Raw genomic sequence first — 15,169 nt, forward strand, 5'->3', positions numbered from 1 at the left:
GGCCACATGCCTCTAAACCGAGCTCCACACAACCAAGAGCTCAGCTACGCAAAGGTTGGCCTTATGGTGCTGGTTATTACCTTTAAAGCCTTATACAGTTTGGGTCTATTACCAGAATGACCACCTCCATCCATATAATTCCTGTCTGAATCCTAAGATCCAGGGCTCTGCTCTCTGGTTCATTGCCAGAAAAAGTTTGGCTGGCACCAGTTAGGGACAGGGCCGTTTTTCCATGGTGTTGTCATGCCTATGGAACATTCTGCCAGAGGAGTCCATCAAGCCTATGTACTAAATGCTTTCAGATGCTCTCTGAAAGTTTCCCTCTTTCACTAAGCTTTTAATTGATTTATTTTATTCTTGTTCTGCTGTGTTATCGTTTTTATTTTTGGCTGATGAATTTTTAATGCTAATTTTATCACTGATGGTTATTTATTATTTTATTGCCTGGAGATGGAAAGGTATTCGCTTGGGATCAGGAAGACACAAGCAAAGCACCAGGTGAGCCTTTGCGTCAAGGGCAGTCCATAAATGGGCCACCATGGCTGAAAGGGATCTGTCAAGATTCGGCACTCAACTGATTTCATAAGACAAAATCACCCAGAGAAGACTTTGATGATTATCTTAAAGCAGAGACAGGTGTTTCAAACTCACATATATGCCATAGAGAAGACATACATGGTACTCCAGCAGCCATACTCAGAAGTAAGCCCAATTTATGAAGAAAGAGGTAACAGTTGTGGTTTCTGCAGAGGATTTTCCTTCCAATGTCTGAGAGGCTTCAGGTTCAAAAGGGGGGGCCAGCCAATTGGAGGGCTGGGAGGCAGGGCCAGAAGAAGGTCTCCAGGCCTGAGGGAGTCTCTCTCTCTCTCCCCTGCTGCATGCTTGAGAATGGGCAGGACAGGGAGAGCATCTCTGGTAAGCAGAAGGAAAGCTGCTGGGGAGAGCCAGGGAAGCAGAAGAGGGACCAAAAAAGCTGGATGCGTCAGGGTTTGCTGTGTTAGTTTGTCCTCCCATCCAGATGCTGGGAGCTCTTGGTTGCCTCCGCTTAAACACTAAGCCGAGTGGGGACCCAGGCTCTCAGCCTGCACATGAAGGCTTCCCTGCAGAGCCAGCCCCGTTCAGGGGACGTTTATGGGTAAGAACCCAAGCCTGTTCACATTGTGTTTTCTCCTCACCTGCTAAAACCTTTTTGCTGAAAACTTCTGCCTGTTCTGGGATTGGTGGATTGGACAGCCTTCCTGCTCTGCAGGCAGAGTGAGAGCATTTCAACAACCTTGCATAGCATTCATGGGGTAGGTTGTTTTGCCCAACAAACCCCTCTGGGAACCGGATCTCTTGGGCTGGTGGCTGCGGACTGGATCTACCAGGTCTTGTCCTACCAAGCTGCACGTTAAACCAATTGGAAGAGTGGGGGATGGAAAGGAAATGAGTGCTTGGCACTAGTGTCACCTGGATTAACAGGTGGTCGTTGGAAGTCCCCCTCCTCTTTCATGACAGAAACTTTCTCCCAGGTTAGTGTGCGACATTTCCAAGACATCTTCCAAGGCAGCCCTATGTATAAGGCACTGCAGTAATCAAATTTGGAGGTGATCAGAGCCTAGTTAATCATGGCCTTGCTACCTCAAGCCCAGAACATGTTGCAACCAACATTCCATTCTTAGTTGATAAAAGTGCTCTTATATGACACAGAGGCCAGCTGGGCCTTCCACTAACAATACTGCATCAATCAGCATCCCAGGTTGCAAGCCTGTTCTTTAGGGGAGAGTGCAACACCATCTTCAACTGGTTGAGCACCGCTACCAAGGCCAGATGAACAATCAACAAAACCTGAGGCTTGTGCTTCAGTTTTTTGGGACCAGATCAAGACTGTGACTGATCCCAGACATAACTTCCAGGAGAGTGAATTCCCACCTGAATTCAATAAAAAAAGAAAGAAGTTGAAATGGGTATCATCAAAGGTACTACTAAGGTATCGCACTCAACAGTCCAGATGATAAATAGCATGGTGGGTGAGATGGTGGACACCCTGAGGGATCCCACAACGTAAAAGCCAAGGGGATGAGCAAAAGTCCTCCTGTGCCATTTTCTGGAATTGGCCCTCCATGTGGAAATAGAAGAAACCCGGTGCATTCCCCCCCCCAGTTCAGACAATCTATCCAGGAGGATTCTATGGATGATGATATCAAAAACTGCTGAAAGGCTCAAAAAAATCAAGCAAAGTTGCACTCCTCCTGTCCTCCTCGCAGCATAGATCCATCCCACCATGGACACTTCTGAACCAAAATCAGGTCTGAAATCAGACTGAAACACATTCAAGGCCCACTCCTATCTAACTTTCCAGTGCTGATGCAGTTGTGCCAAGGGGTATGCACTGTGAGGAGGCAATCACAAAGGCCTCCTCAAGGTAAGGAAACATTCATTCCTTTACCTTAGGGCTGCACTGTGGTTGCATCAGTGCTGGAAAATTGGATAGGACTGGGCACTTAGATAAGTCTCATCCAAGGATGCCTGGAGATACCCAAGGATAATAGACACAATACAGAAAGAAATAATATGCTAAACTAGATTAGAGGTTTTGTATTCCTATTTGGGGGGGGGCGGTCAGTGCATTTCTCAACAATTTTCATACATCTCTGAATTAATTCAGGCAATGCATCTGAAAGAATTTCCCTTTGAATAAATCATTTGTCAGTCTTACTTGAAAAACTGTTTCTTTACTGCACATCCTCAGAAATATCACTTTCATTGAGGTAATTCAATATTTATTTTGATTAATGAGTTAAAAGAAAGACACTGAATTGAATAAACCTTTGATAAGTTGACAGCCCCCATTCACTGCAGTGGAGAGAACAGTGAATTAAGACCTTAAAAGAAAAAAAAATCCACAGATTCCACTCTATTACATAGTGCAGCAAAAGAACAGATAATGACTACAAAAGTCTCTAATATCAGGCAATCAATCAGAAAACAATTTGAAAATTCTTCAGCCTTGACAAACTGCTACTCTGAAAAAAAATATATATAGGAAGTAAACCACTGTCTTGAAGTTGTAATTATGACAATCACATGTGGAGAAAACACACTACATAGAGAGGAAGAGACCCCAGTCTCTGCAGAAGAGTCGACAATGCAAACTGCCAGTAATTCTCCAGGTTGCTACAAAAAATCTCAGGTTATTTGGGAGCTCTTTACAGATTTATTCTGAATAGTGTATTTAATTTATATCCTGCCCTTATTTATCCATAGATCATTACCTCACCAGAATGAAATTCAAGGTGGCATACAAGGGATTCCCAGGCAGTCTACCATTTAGACATAAGATTTGCCAGGACTAATAATACCTATTGGACACTTAAAACTACTTAGCTTTTGTATAGTATTATTAAAGAGTTTCCTTCATTTATTATGTGTTTTATTATGTATTATTTTGATGTAATCCAAACAACCACCCTGCAAGTTAAGTTAGTATTACTGTCCCCCCTATTGCAGCTGGGGAGTTGATCTATAACTGTCTAATGCACATATTCTTTCAAAAGACACAACAAAACATGTTTGAGATCCACTTGTCTTCTTGTTCTTTGATGGTTTTTTAAAGTGTAAAATAACTGAAAGCCACCCTGAGTCATAGAGGAAAAAAAGAACAGGTGGGAATGAATATAATGAATAAACACCACACTTTATGTTTAGTGCATAATATACATGTCCTAAACTACTTTTCCCTGACTATCCCCCATCCTCTTCTGCCGCCCCTTGCTTTTTCTGCAGTGAAACTACTTCTGCTTCCAGAAGTTCCTGGAGCCCTTCTGCAGAGGCAACATTCGTGCCACAGTCCTTTTCAGCTTCCCATTCATAGATGTTGTAAACAGAAATATATATTTAATTTCTCCAGTGGAAAAGTAGTACATGCTGCAACATAAGTGAAAATTCAATTGCACAGAAAACTAGAAGTGTACAACTCCATTCAAAGCCTCACCTCAACCATGATGTTCATATAATACCGTGCCCTCCTAGAGTTAGGTATGGGCCATTTTTCTTCAAAGAAATTATCCGACCGAACAGGAATATGGTATCAATGATAATGTTAAAATGCTAAAATGGCACTTGTAGCCACACTGCTAAAGGAAAATTACAGCATTACTACCAGGACAAAGAGCAGGTCCAGACACAGTGTCAACAACAGTCCAATTATTCTTATATCTGAGTAATTACAAGGTGAGGTACACACTATTCCATTTCTTAAGATCTGTAATGCCAAAAATCTGTCCAGTTGGTATACAGGGACACTGAAATACATGACATGGTTTAACAGGACTAATAATACAAACCTCAGGATGCTATTCTACTTACCTACTTATCTGGTAGCAAGTCCCACTGAACTCAGTTTGACTTACTTCTGAGTAGACATGCCCAGGATTGCACTGGTGCCCCCTCCCCACGTAAGAGGAGGGAAACTTGCTGTAAGTGTTCCTGGTTTAAAACTAACTGTAATTTGTTGTTGCATCTTAACCCAGCAGATCGGTTTGCTCTAGTCACAGTTTGTGAACAAAACAGATCTCAAACCAGTACACATCTGCCCTAGAAAAAGCATTAGCTATGAATAAAACTTACTTTATAAAACATTCCTACCAACAGAAATGATCAAAGAGACTGGAAGCTTGGGCTGTGGAAATTGAGCAGGACAAAGAAGTGACCCTGATGACTGCTTTTAGGGGAAGGAGGCACCAGCCACCACAGCTTCATTCTGCCTACCATCCCTCAAAAAGAAAAAGAGCTGCAGGGTGAATTTGATCCCTAACCTGCTTCCACCACAGATGTTCTTTTGCACACATGAAGAGCTGCACCTCCAAAACTGCACTTTGTGAAGCTCAAGTTTAGAAGCAGTGACCATTCTACCAGCTGCACACCCAGATGCAGGCATATCTCCACCACTTTCAGAATGCAAGTCTTATTTGAATTTTATAATCGAAAAGTTATTTTTAAGGACAAGTCCCAAGTGAAATTATCTACAGCTCTTGGCAGTACTTAACCTCAAAATGTGTATCTGATAATATATTCTGAAATCCCACTGAAGCAATTACACAACTCTGAGAGGAAAAAAATAAGCTCTAAGACACCCATAGTAAAGGCAATCAAGTTATTTAGTGATTTAACTAAAACACAAAACACATTATCTCTTAAATTTCATCGAGCACATACTTATTTTTAAAAAGAGATGGGGAGGGTGTTAAAAAAGAGTCAGAAAAAACCTACAATTTAAAATGTCTGGAAGATAAAATATGCACCACAGGGATCACACCATGTGCTTGAAGTAATATCAGTTTGTACCTGTTAATAGAGATGGGCCATGAGGACTAGGAATATCAATAGCAGGAACCATCAAGTGACTAGAGACAATTGAAATCCTTTCCTCAGTGGAATTTGTGATACAGTTTCAATTCACAGAGAGGAGAATGTGCTGTCAACTATTACCATACTTCTAGAACAAAAAACTCCCCACTCCTTGCATCAGACTCCTAGGGGCAAGCTTACTCCTCAAAAGAGTTTTGCATTTTAAGTTCTATTAATATACTATATTGTCCTTGGGGTTCACACCTGAGTTCAGGCACCCTTACAGAAATCCCTCCTCTCCACTCGCAGAAATCTTATTTATAAAAATATTTGTGCATTACCTTTCCGATCAAGAAAAATGGACCCGCCCAAAGCAGCTTACAACAACATAAAACATTTCTTAACATAAAAGAAGCAGCATCCAATGTTCTGCTTTAGTTAAACATAATTCATAGGTTTCAATGTAGCCCTGAGCAGCAAACTAGTTATTTCAATGTTTACCTTAAAATTCTGTCATGAGCAAGTCTTCTAATAATTTTAGAATAGATTAGGAAAATGGTATCTATTGTTCAGTATGTTCACTGAAAAAACAAAACAAAACCTATTGGTAAAACAGCATCCGCTTTAATTTCCTTTGTGCCATTCACTTTTTGCTATCAGCTTGGACAATAAAATTAATAGGTCAGCTTGCATTTCCATTCAACTTCACTTTCAAAGCTTCAAACTGTAGCTCAGGATCATGAAGCCTTGATAACAGACACTGCAGGACAAACTTCCACTGCCCACACAGGAACTATTCCAATTGATTTTTTTTTTTGCCCCTAAGGGCACAATCCTATACATGTCTACTCAGAAGTAAGTCCTATTGTGTTCAATGGAGCTTACTCTCAGGGAAGTATGAAAAAATCCTCACAAAATAGTTTCTCCATATGTTCAAGTTCACTCCTCACCATACCACCACCAAAACATAGCCTCATAAGCTGCATGTGGGAATCTGCAATTACAACTCCACTTAATTCAGCAGTTACCACCTTCTCTAGTAGCCCTCATCAAACTAAAATAAAAGATATGAGCTGAAGTGGTGTTCTGGCTTGAGCATCAGGTTTGCACATGAGGCATCAATTCTGAGGCCCACAGAGACCTGTAGAGTGGGTCACCAGTCCGGGAGAGGCCTCTGGAGACTCCAGTAAGTAACGGGGCTTCCAGAATGGGTCCTATTTGGACCCAAACAGGTGCAAGGGCAGGGAGGAGGCTCCAGCTTGTGACCCACTGTGCTGGGGCTCATGACCCACATTTTGGGAAACACTGAATTAGACTATTTCTGTAATGATGGCACAGAATGGCAAAATAGAACAATAGAAACCATTAATGGAGTCCTTACAAACATTTTATCACATTAGCAACTGATATGTAGCAAAGTTCTCAAATTCGTTATTCATTTTCCAAATGCCACTGGCTTCAGGGATAGCTGTATGCAGGATTGGGTGGCTCACCATATAGTTGTTCCTGCAGCAAGAGAACAGTTCAGTTCTCTTTCAGTTCCCTTTCAGTTCCTGCTGTCTCCTGGTCTCTCCTCGACTTTGCATCCTCCTTCCCCAACCTGTACTTCTTTTGAAAGGCAAGGTCTGGGCTGCCACAGAGCTGCACTTTACAGCCATGCCAGCTATCTCCACTTCCAGTAAAGGCAGAGCATGATCAAAGTGACAGTGCTTCACAAAATGTAGAATACTGTAATCTACAGGACCAAGTACCACCTGCTTTTCTGTGAAGTAGCTCTGGTTGAGAAGCACTGAGCACTCACTCCAGGGACGTTTGGTCAACTCTATGGTCAACACTGAGCACTCACTCCAGGGACGTTTGTGCCCATAGCTTAGATGGCATAAAGGCATCTGTCTCTGTCTATAAAGGCATATTTGTTTTTCCACGAAACCTCCCCTGTTGCAGTTAAGCCTTTGTAGACCATCCTATACTGATCTCTATACTAAAATGAAATAGAGGAAAATGTTAATATTACAAGGTGACAGATTATGCATCTATCCATACTTATGAACAATTAATTCCAGTGTAGACAAATGTACTTATTCACATCACTTGTACAAGGAAGTCTTGGGGTCCCTGCCCCCCCTACTTCAGCCCAAGAGTAAAGGATTGCATCCTATAGGATAAGGTAGGACATGTTAGGTCTCATGCAGCTCAAGAAATTATGCAAAGGAAGGTCACATAATTCAAGGAGGATTTATTTACAAAGTTTCCACCAAACAACTGTCACACCATGCACCAATGTTTTATAAAGCAGTGTTAACATAATAGCCACACAGCACCTCTGGAACATTTTAATACACCAAGAGTGGGTCAGAAAGCATCTATATGAGTGGGTTCCTGCCAGCCAACTTACAAGACGTGGGCAGCCAGTAGCATTCCAGGGGGGCAAAGGGGGCAAATACCCCAGGGCACGACACCTCCAGGGAATATGCCACCTTCCTTGCCCCCCCACCACTACCACTGCCCCCATATGAAAGCCTTTGGAGAGAAGGGTAGGCTGTGTTCTGCCTCCCCGACTCTCTGATGGCCTTCTGAGTCTCCAGAAGGCAAAAAAATCACTACTTCCTGTTTACAGCTGAAAACCAGAAGTAGCTTTTTTTGGCCTTCCAGAGGCCTCAGAAGGCATTTGGAGGGCCAAGAAGGCAGCACAATGCCTCCCCAGCTCTCTGAAGGCCCTGGACAGCAGGGTGGCAATACCTGGTAGGGGGCCAGCACCCTGAAGTCCTGGCCTCGGGCAGCACAAGGGCCAGGATCACCATTGTGGGCAGCACAGGTGAATTCTACTAATATCAGCTTCCCTCAGAAGTGGCAAAAGAAAAATCCATATCACAGCACCCCAAATATCTAATAGAGCAGTGGTTCCCAAACTGTGAGCCAAGGCTTCCTAGAGCAGTGGTTTATTTATTAATTACCTACTTCAGGAGGTTCTTCTCTCTCCTCATTTTATCTTTACAACAACCCTCTGAGGTGGGTTAGGCTTAAAGATTATGAGTGGCCAAAGATCCACCTATCTGAGGAGCGATTTGAACCCATATCTCCCTGGTCCTATTAGATACACTATCCACTACACCAGGGCTACTCAAAGTGTGGTCAAAGTGTGCTGCCAGGCAGCAGCATGTCTCCTGGGACATACACCAAGCCTTATCAGTGGCTCAGAAAAGCCTATGCCACTCACTATTCATGAAATCTGATAATTTTGGCAATCTGTTTCACATACTATACAAACACCCCACCTCAGGTCATGGCTTTTCAGATTGTGGCCGCAATCCTATGCACACTTTCCTGAGACAATGGGACTTACTTTTGAGTAGACAAGCACAAGATTGTGCTCTGAGAACTGTATCCAAAGAAACTTAGTCATGACAAAGTTCCACAGAAATTAATGGAATGCAAGTTAGAGTAACACAGATTTCAATTGTGCTTAGTCACAACTAAGAGCCCAACCCTATCCAACGTTCCAGCACCAGTGCAGCCACAAAGCAGCCCTGAAGTAAGGGAACAAACATTATCTTTCCTTGAGGAGGACTCCATGACTGTCCCTCCACTTCAGGGTACATGCCCCATTGGCACCAGAAAGTTGGATAGGATTGAGCCCTAACATTATTTGAATGCAACCCTATGAGGTTACAATGGGAAGTTTCACCAAATGATCCAAGAATGTGGGAAACGGGTGCAATTGAGCTTTTTTACACACCCCACAGATAAAAGAGAGGCAGAAAATATTGGGAGGACTACATCAGCATCTCTTTAATATACCTATATAAAGGGTTTAGGAGTGGGAGAAACTCTTAGCATCCCCAACTACATGTACAGGATGCAGGGGATCTGCCTCCTTACTTCCCCTAATCCAGGGCTTTTCAAACTGGGACACTGCGACGTCCCAGCCTGAAGGCTCTGGCCTCTGCCCCCTGAAGGGGCAGGGGCAGGGAGGAGGCAGCGACAGGATCCCCAGGATCACATCACTAAGGGGGCTGCAGGGGCTTGGCTGGACTTACCAGAGCTTCCTGCAGCCTCCTGGGGATGCAGGGAGCCCTATGCGAGCATCTGCAGGGCTCCCTGGGTCTTCAAAAGTGAAAGCGCAGTGAACACGCTCCACTTCCAGATTTCTGGAGGTGGAGTGCAATTGCTGTGCTTTACATAAGAACATAAGAACATAAGAACAGCCCCACTGGATCAGGCCATAGGCCCATCTAGTCCAGCTTCCTGTATCTCACAGCGGCCCACCAAATGCCCAGGGAGCACACCTTTCACTCCTGAAGACCTGGGGAGCCCTGCAGACACTGGTGCAGGGCTCCCTGCATCCCCCGGGGGCTGCAGGAGGCTCTGGTGAGTCCAGCCAAGTCCCTGCAGCCTCCTTAGCTGCCTCCCTGCCCCCCACTTCGAACTCCCTTGGAGTTTGAGAACCGCTGCCTTAATCCTATACAGACTAAAAGACATGAGTACACTGCAGAAGACTAGGACACAGGGAACTTGACTTAGCATTCCCAATAATACACTAGAATAAGGACTACAGAAGTCAAGAGTGATACAGGCTTCATGCTACAGCTATCTATGGGTTAACAAGATATAAAGGAAACAGCAGATTGGGAATTTGCCTTCATATAAGAATAAGGCATGTAGGAAATGAAAGGTCTTACAGCGATGGCAAAAACATGCATTTTTCACTGACTTGTGGACTCATGAGTCACACGTGTAGAAGACTCGGAAAAACACTCAAGTCAAAGTCCCCTGACTCAGCACTCGTCCCCACGCACACAGACTCAAGTCTGCCTGTGTCTAGGAGTGCTTGCTTACTGTTTTCACAGCATGAAAGACCTCATGAGACCATCATCCAGACTGGGCAAGCACCAGGGAAGTTCCAGCTGCGAGACAGGGAAGTGTTAATATTTTTCTTCTGCATGTGTGGGAGCTCTTTTGCCCATCTCTGATAAGAAGGAAGAAACAATCACTGGACAAAGGATGGGCCTTCTGATACTTTCTTTGGCTGACACAGCGCAGGAGCCCAAGGGGGTTCTTTCCTTAAGATTGGCTGGAGAAGCCCAGGGAGGGTGAGGAGGCAGTACACAGTGATCATGTTTTCTACCATATGACTTGTTGTTCGGGCAGAAGAAACCTCACTGACTGACTGGCTAAAGTGGAACTACTTATGAGTAGAGCTACCAAGGATCAGGTTGTTCTGGTAAGCCTCACAGCTACTGCTGTGACCTTCCTCCCTGTTCCTTCCCTTCTGTCCCAGCTCTCATAGTCTCTCCCACCCTGTTTACAGATGGGCAGAGACATCAGAGAGTATTAAAAGATAACTCTGACACACATCCCTTGGCAGCAGCCCCATTTTTTCCATGACTGGGTTTTTAAAGGTGGCGACTCGAGTCCTTTAGAGTCGCAAAGGGGCAACTCAGCAAGTATTCCCATTAAGACTCATTTTCTAGTTGAGTTGCAGGGGGGCAGTGACTCGAGATTTGATTCGAGTCAAGCCATGCTGCATTTGCCCATCTCTGGGTCTTACACTCTTCGCAATACCAACCATATACATCTGTATAAAGTAATAAGTGATCATGGGGAGAGTAGCACAGGAACAGTTCGGGATGGGCAGAGGGGAAAAGAGACTTCTTGGTGATGGCACCTTGTTTGTGGAATGCTCTTTCCAGGGGGGCTCATGGTGGAGCTCTCTTGTCCTTCTGGCATCAGGCAAAAACCTCTCTGTTTTTCCAGATTTGTAAATGTTTCATAAAAACAGCTCTGCATCTATTGGGCGTGTGTGCACATGCGCTTCAATCCTACTGCTTTATCAAGTGTTTTATTCTTTTTAGATTCTATACTACTACCTACTAGTGCTTTTTACACCAAAGAGCAGAGTGTACTTAAGGGCAATACACGCATGTGGTTCTGGAGAACTGAGGCAGGACAGCCTCCCTCCACCTGATTTAGACTGCAGTCCTATTCAGTGTATGCATGTCTACTCAGAAGTAAGTCCCACTGTGTTCAATGGTCCTTACTCCCAGGAAAATGTGAACAGAAAGTGTTCATAGTATAGTATATACACTTTCCTGGGAGTAAGGACCACAGTGGTACTTACTTCTGAGTAGACATGCACAGGCTTGGGCTCTCAGGCTCTCTCCCCACCTCCCCCTCCAAAGGGGAGATGCTCCCAGGACCCTCCAAGCCGAGGCCTGCGGCTGGTGAGACTCAGTCCTAAGGAGCAGCACAGACAGCCGGACAGGCGACGAGAGGCCAAGCGACCGGGGTCCCGAGATGCAGCCACGAAGGGGGCAGTGGGAGGTCTTGGGCGGGAGGCTCCCTCGGGGGGCAGCGCCAGGCCTCCTCCCCACGGGGGCGGGGGGCCCTCAGGCCCGGCGCGGGAGGGGGAGAGCCGCCCCTACCTGATGACGGAGATGAGCAGGCCGGAGGGGTCCTTGCTTTTGCTCACAGCGCTCCTGTATCTGCCAGGAGCCTCCGATGCCGCCATCTTGCGCTTGCCTCACACACCTCGCCGGATACGCCCCCTTCGCCCCAACTGACGAATCCGCAGGCAGGCAGGCCCCGAATGGTCCTATCCCGGTCGCGCAGAGGCGGGCAAAGCGCGCCGAGCCCCCAGGCACTGTGCATTCTGGGGGATGTAGTTTCGTCCGCTTCGAACCAAGGACTAGAAGGGGCTCGGTGGGAGAGAGCTCCAGCCGGCGGTGGTCGAGTCGGGCGCGTCGCAGACTCCTGGGGCGACCTGGGGCTGCGGGTCCGGGATGGTTCTCAGCCCCGAGGCCGTTTCAGCCGCAGAAGCTCAATAGCTGCTGAACTCTTCACTGTAGGTGGCTGTGCGCCAGGGATGCAGAGTGGGCGGAGAGGCAGGTGAGGCAGAGCCTCCCCAGAGTCCTTCAAGAAGCACCTCCGCCCTGTCAGGTGAGGCAGAGCCTCCCCACCGAGTCCTTTAAAAAGCACCACCACCCAGCCAGTAGCGACCAGCCAGCAGATTCAACGTGACAGAAAAATAAGCAACACTTCATTTCAGAACATCCTGTGACTTTCTCAGAAATGAATTGCCAGCAACCTGCATGGGCAATGCAGCAACCAGGCAAGCAAGAGATCAGATAACCAGGTAGCAGACCATGAATCCAAGAAGATAAAAAGAAAATAATGGATAGCAACGCAAGGGTGAACAACGCAACTGTCAGTATGATTTTACCCCCTTTGTGCTGAATGAGGAGAAGAGGGACTGTACAATATGTAATAAAACCTATATTGACTTTTATTTTCCAAGGGAAGCATTATGAACATCTCCTTGATTGTTCAATGGTGTCCTCAATTGGTTTCAGACATTACGAGTCAAATAAACTTGAAGACCTTTGTAAAAATGCTGTTGCCAGTGCTTGCTCTCTCTCTCTCTCTCTCTCTCTCTCTCTCTCTCAAAAGGGGGAGGGGTTGATTTATGGGTTACCTATAGAATCTCTGTTCAATGCCAGGGCTCAGTCCTGGGATATGCGATCTGACAAATGTGCCTCCTGTCATGTGCAGAGTGTTTTGCCAGCCCTTTGGAATAATTGCCCTACCTACACTCCCAATGCTTTGAGATTATGATGTAGAAGGGTCTTCAGGTGACAGCTGCTGCAGTACTACTGCTATAAAAAGCATGACAGCTCAATGCTGTCCTTCACTGCAGCATCCTGCCTGATTAAATCTAGGGTTCTTTGCATATGTCTTCACAACAGAAGACCTCAGGCAGATACCATTGCCCAAACGGTCCCTCCTGACCAAGGAATTAAGTCTGATAGAGGTTGAAAGAGAAGCTGTTTCAGACCTAATTGACAAATTAAAGGTCAGTAAGTCACCGGGCCCTGATGGCATCTACCCAAGAGTTATTAAAGAACTGAAGAATGAAGTTGCTGATTTCTTGACTAGAATATGCAACTCGTCTCTTAAAACGGTCACAGTGCCAGAAGATTGGAGAATAGCAAATGTCACACCGATCTTTAAAAAGGGAAGGAGAGGGAACCCGGGAAACTATAGGCCAGTCAGCCTAACGTCTATTCCAGGTAAGATGGTGGAATGCCTCATCAAAGATAGAATCTCAAAACACATAGACGAACAAGCCTTGCTGAGGGAGAATCAGCATGGCTTCTGTAAGGGTAAGTCTTGCCTCACAAACCTTTTAGAATTCTTTGAAAAGGTCAACAGGCATGTGGATGCGGGAGAACCCGTGGACATTATATATCTGGACTTTCAGAAAGCATTCAACATCAACCCTCACCAACAGCTACTGAAAAAACTCCACAGTCAGGGAATTTGAGGGCAGGTCCTCTCATAGACTGGGAACTGGTTGAAGACCAGGAAACAGAGAATGGGTGTCAATGGACAATTTTCACAATGAAGAGAGGTGAAAAGCGATGTACCCCAAGGATCTGTCCTTGGACCAGTGCTTTTCAAGCTGTTCATAAATGACCTGGAGAAAGGGCTGAGTAGCGAGGTGAGTACGTTTGCAGACAACACCAAACTTTTCAGAGTGGTGAAAACCAGAAGCGATTGTGAGGAGCTCCAGAAGGATCTCTCCAAACTGGGAGACTGGGCAGCAAAATGACAGATAAGTTTCAATGTAAGTAAGTGTAAAGTCATGCACGTTGGGGCAAAGAATCAAAACTTTACGTATAGGCTAATGGGTTCTGAGCTGTCTGAGACAGATCAGGAGAGAGATCTTGGGTTCCTTGTGGAAGCTCGATGAAAGTGTCGATTCAATGTGCCATGGCAGTGAAGAGGGCTAATTCCATACTTGGGATCAGTATTGAGATCAGCATTTTATTGGGAAAGGCATTGAGAATAAGAAAACTAATATTCTAATTAGGGCAAGAGGTCTGGTCCTAGAAGGTTGAACCTCCATTTGCCTGAAGATAACATCCGAAGGTCGCCAGTTCGAGGCCACCGGCACCGTGTGACCTTGAAGCAGCTGACAAGTTGAGCCAAGCTATTCCATCTGCTCTGAGTGTGGGAGGATGGAGGCCAGAATGTGCGACCAGATCAAGAAAGAAACATCTGAATGTTGTGGTTTCTTGAAAGATAGAAACCTTCTTTCAAATTGTAAAAATCCCTACGGAGATTTACCGTATTTTTCACTCCATAAGACGCACTTTTTCCCCCCAAAAAAGTGGGGGGGGGGAAGTGTGTGCGTCTTATGGAGCAAGTACTGCAACACTGCAGCCATTCTCGGGCAGGAGAGCCTCCTCGGCAGGCAGCTGCGGCGCTTCTGCGTGGACCGGGTCCTGCCTCCCCACCTCCCCACCGCCTCTACGTTCCTCTGTGTTCCCACGGCCGGCACCGCAGCTTCTCCAGGGCGGGACCTGCAGGGGGCCCGCGGCCGGCTTCTCCCGCGAGGTGGGAGGCATCTGGGAATGATCAGCCAGCACGGAGGGTGGAGAAGGGGCGGCCTCGCAGCCCAGACCCGACCCGCCCCCGCCTTCTGAACAGCCAGCCAGCTGCCAGGAGCAAGAACAAAAGAACCTCCCTGCCCCCGCGCCCCGCAGCCGACTCCTCCAGGGGCACCAGCGCCGCGCAGGCACTCGCTCAACGCCCCTGCACCCGCCCCAGCCCGAATTCCAGACCGCGGGCACTGAGCGCACCTCAGCCAGCCAGGGGCCTGCGCAGCCGGCTCCCACTCGGACAACCCCCCTTGGCCCAACAGGGGCGGGGAAGCGCCCCTCCCTGGATCGCCAAGAGCAGGCACTCCTGTAGAGGCCCCACAGGCAACTTCCTCAGGGCTGGAAATGCTGAAGTGATCCAAACACAGCCGATGTTGACCACCACCCCACAGCAAAAATAT

At 46.3% G+C, this 15,169-nt stretch overlaps 1 protein-coding gene across 2 annotated transcripts in view; it reads right to left on the reverse strand.

Annotated features, from left to right (window-relative positions):
• The window catches only part of EXOC4 (exocyst complex component 4), a 448,912-nt gene extending 437,059 nt beyond the window's left edge, over positions 1-11,853 (reverse strand). Inside the window, exon 1 of one of the 2 annotated variants that reach the window (XM_066633468.1) lies at positions 11,751-11,853. In XM_066633468.1, the coding sequence (XP_066489565.1) occupies positions 11,751-11,836 (86 nt within the window). In that variant the 5' untranslated portion in view covers positions 11,837-11,853. The remainder of the gene's footprint in view (positions 1-11,750) is intronic. The other variant, XM_066633469.1, reaches the window with a different exon arrangement.
• Between the last annotated feature and the right edge of the window lie 3,316 nt (positions 11,854-15,169).

This window comes from Tiliqua scincoides, chromosome 7 (genome assembly GCF_035046505.1).
Source record: "Tiliqua scincoides isolate rTilSci1 chromosome 7, rTilSci1.hap2, whole genome shotgun sequence".
Classification (NCBI taxonomy): Eukaryota; Metazoa; Chordata; class Lepidosauria; order Squamata; family Scincidae; genus Tiliqua; species Tiliqua scincoides.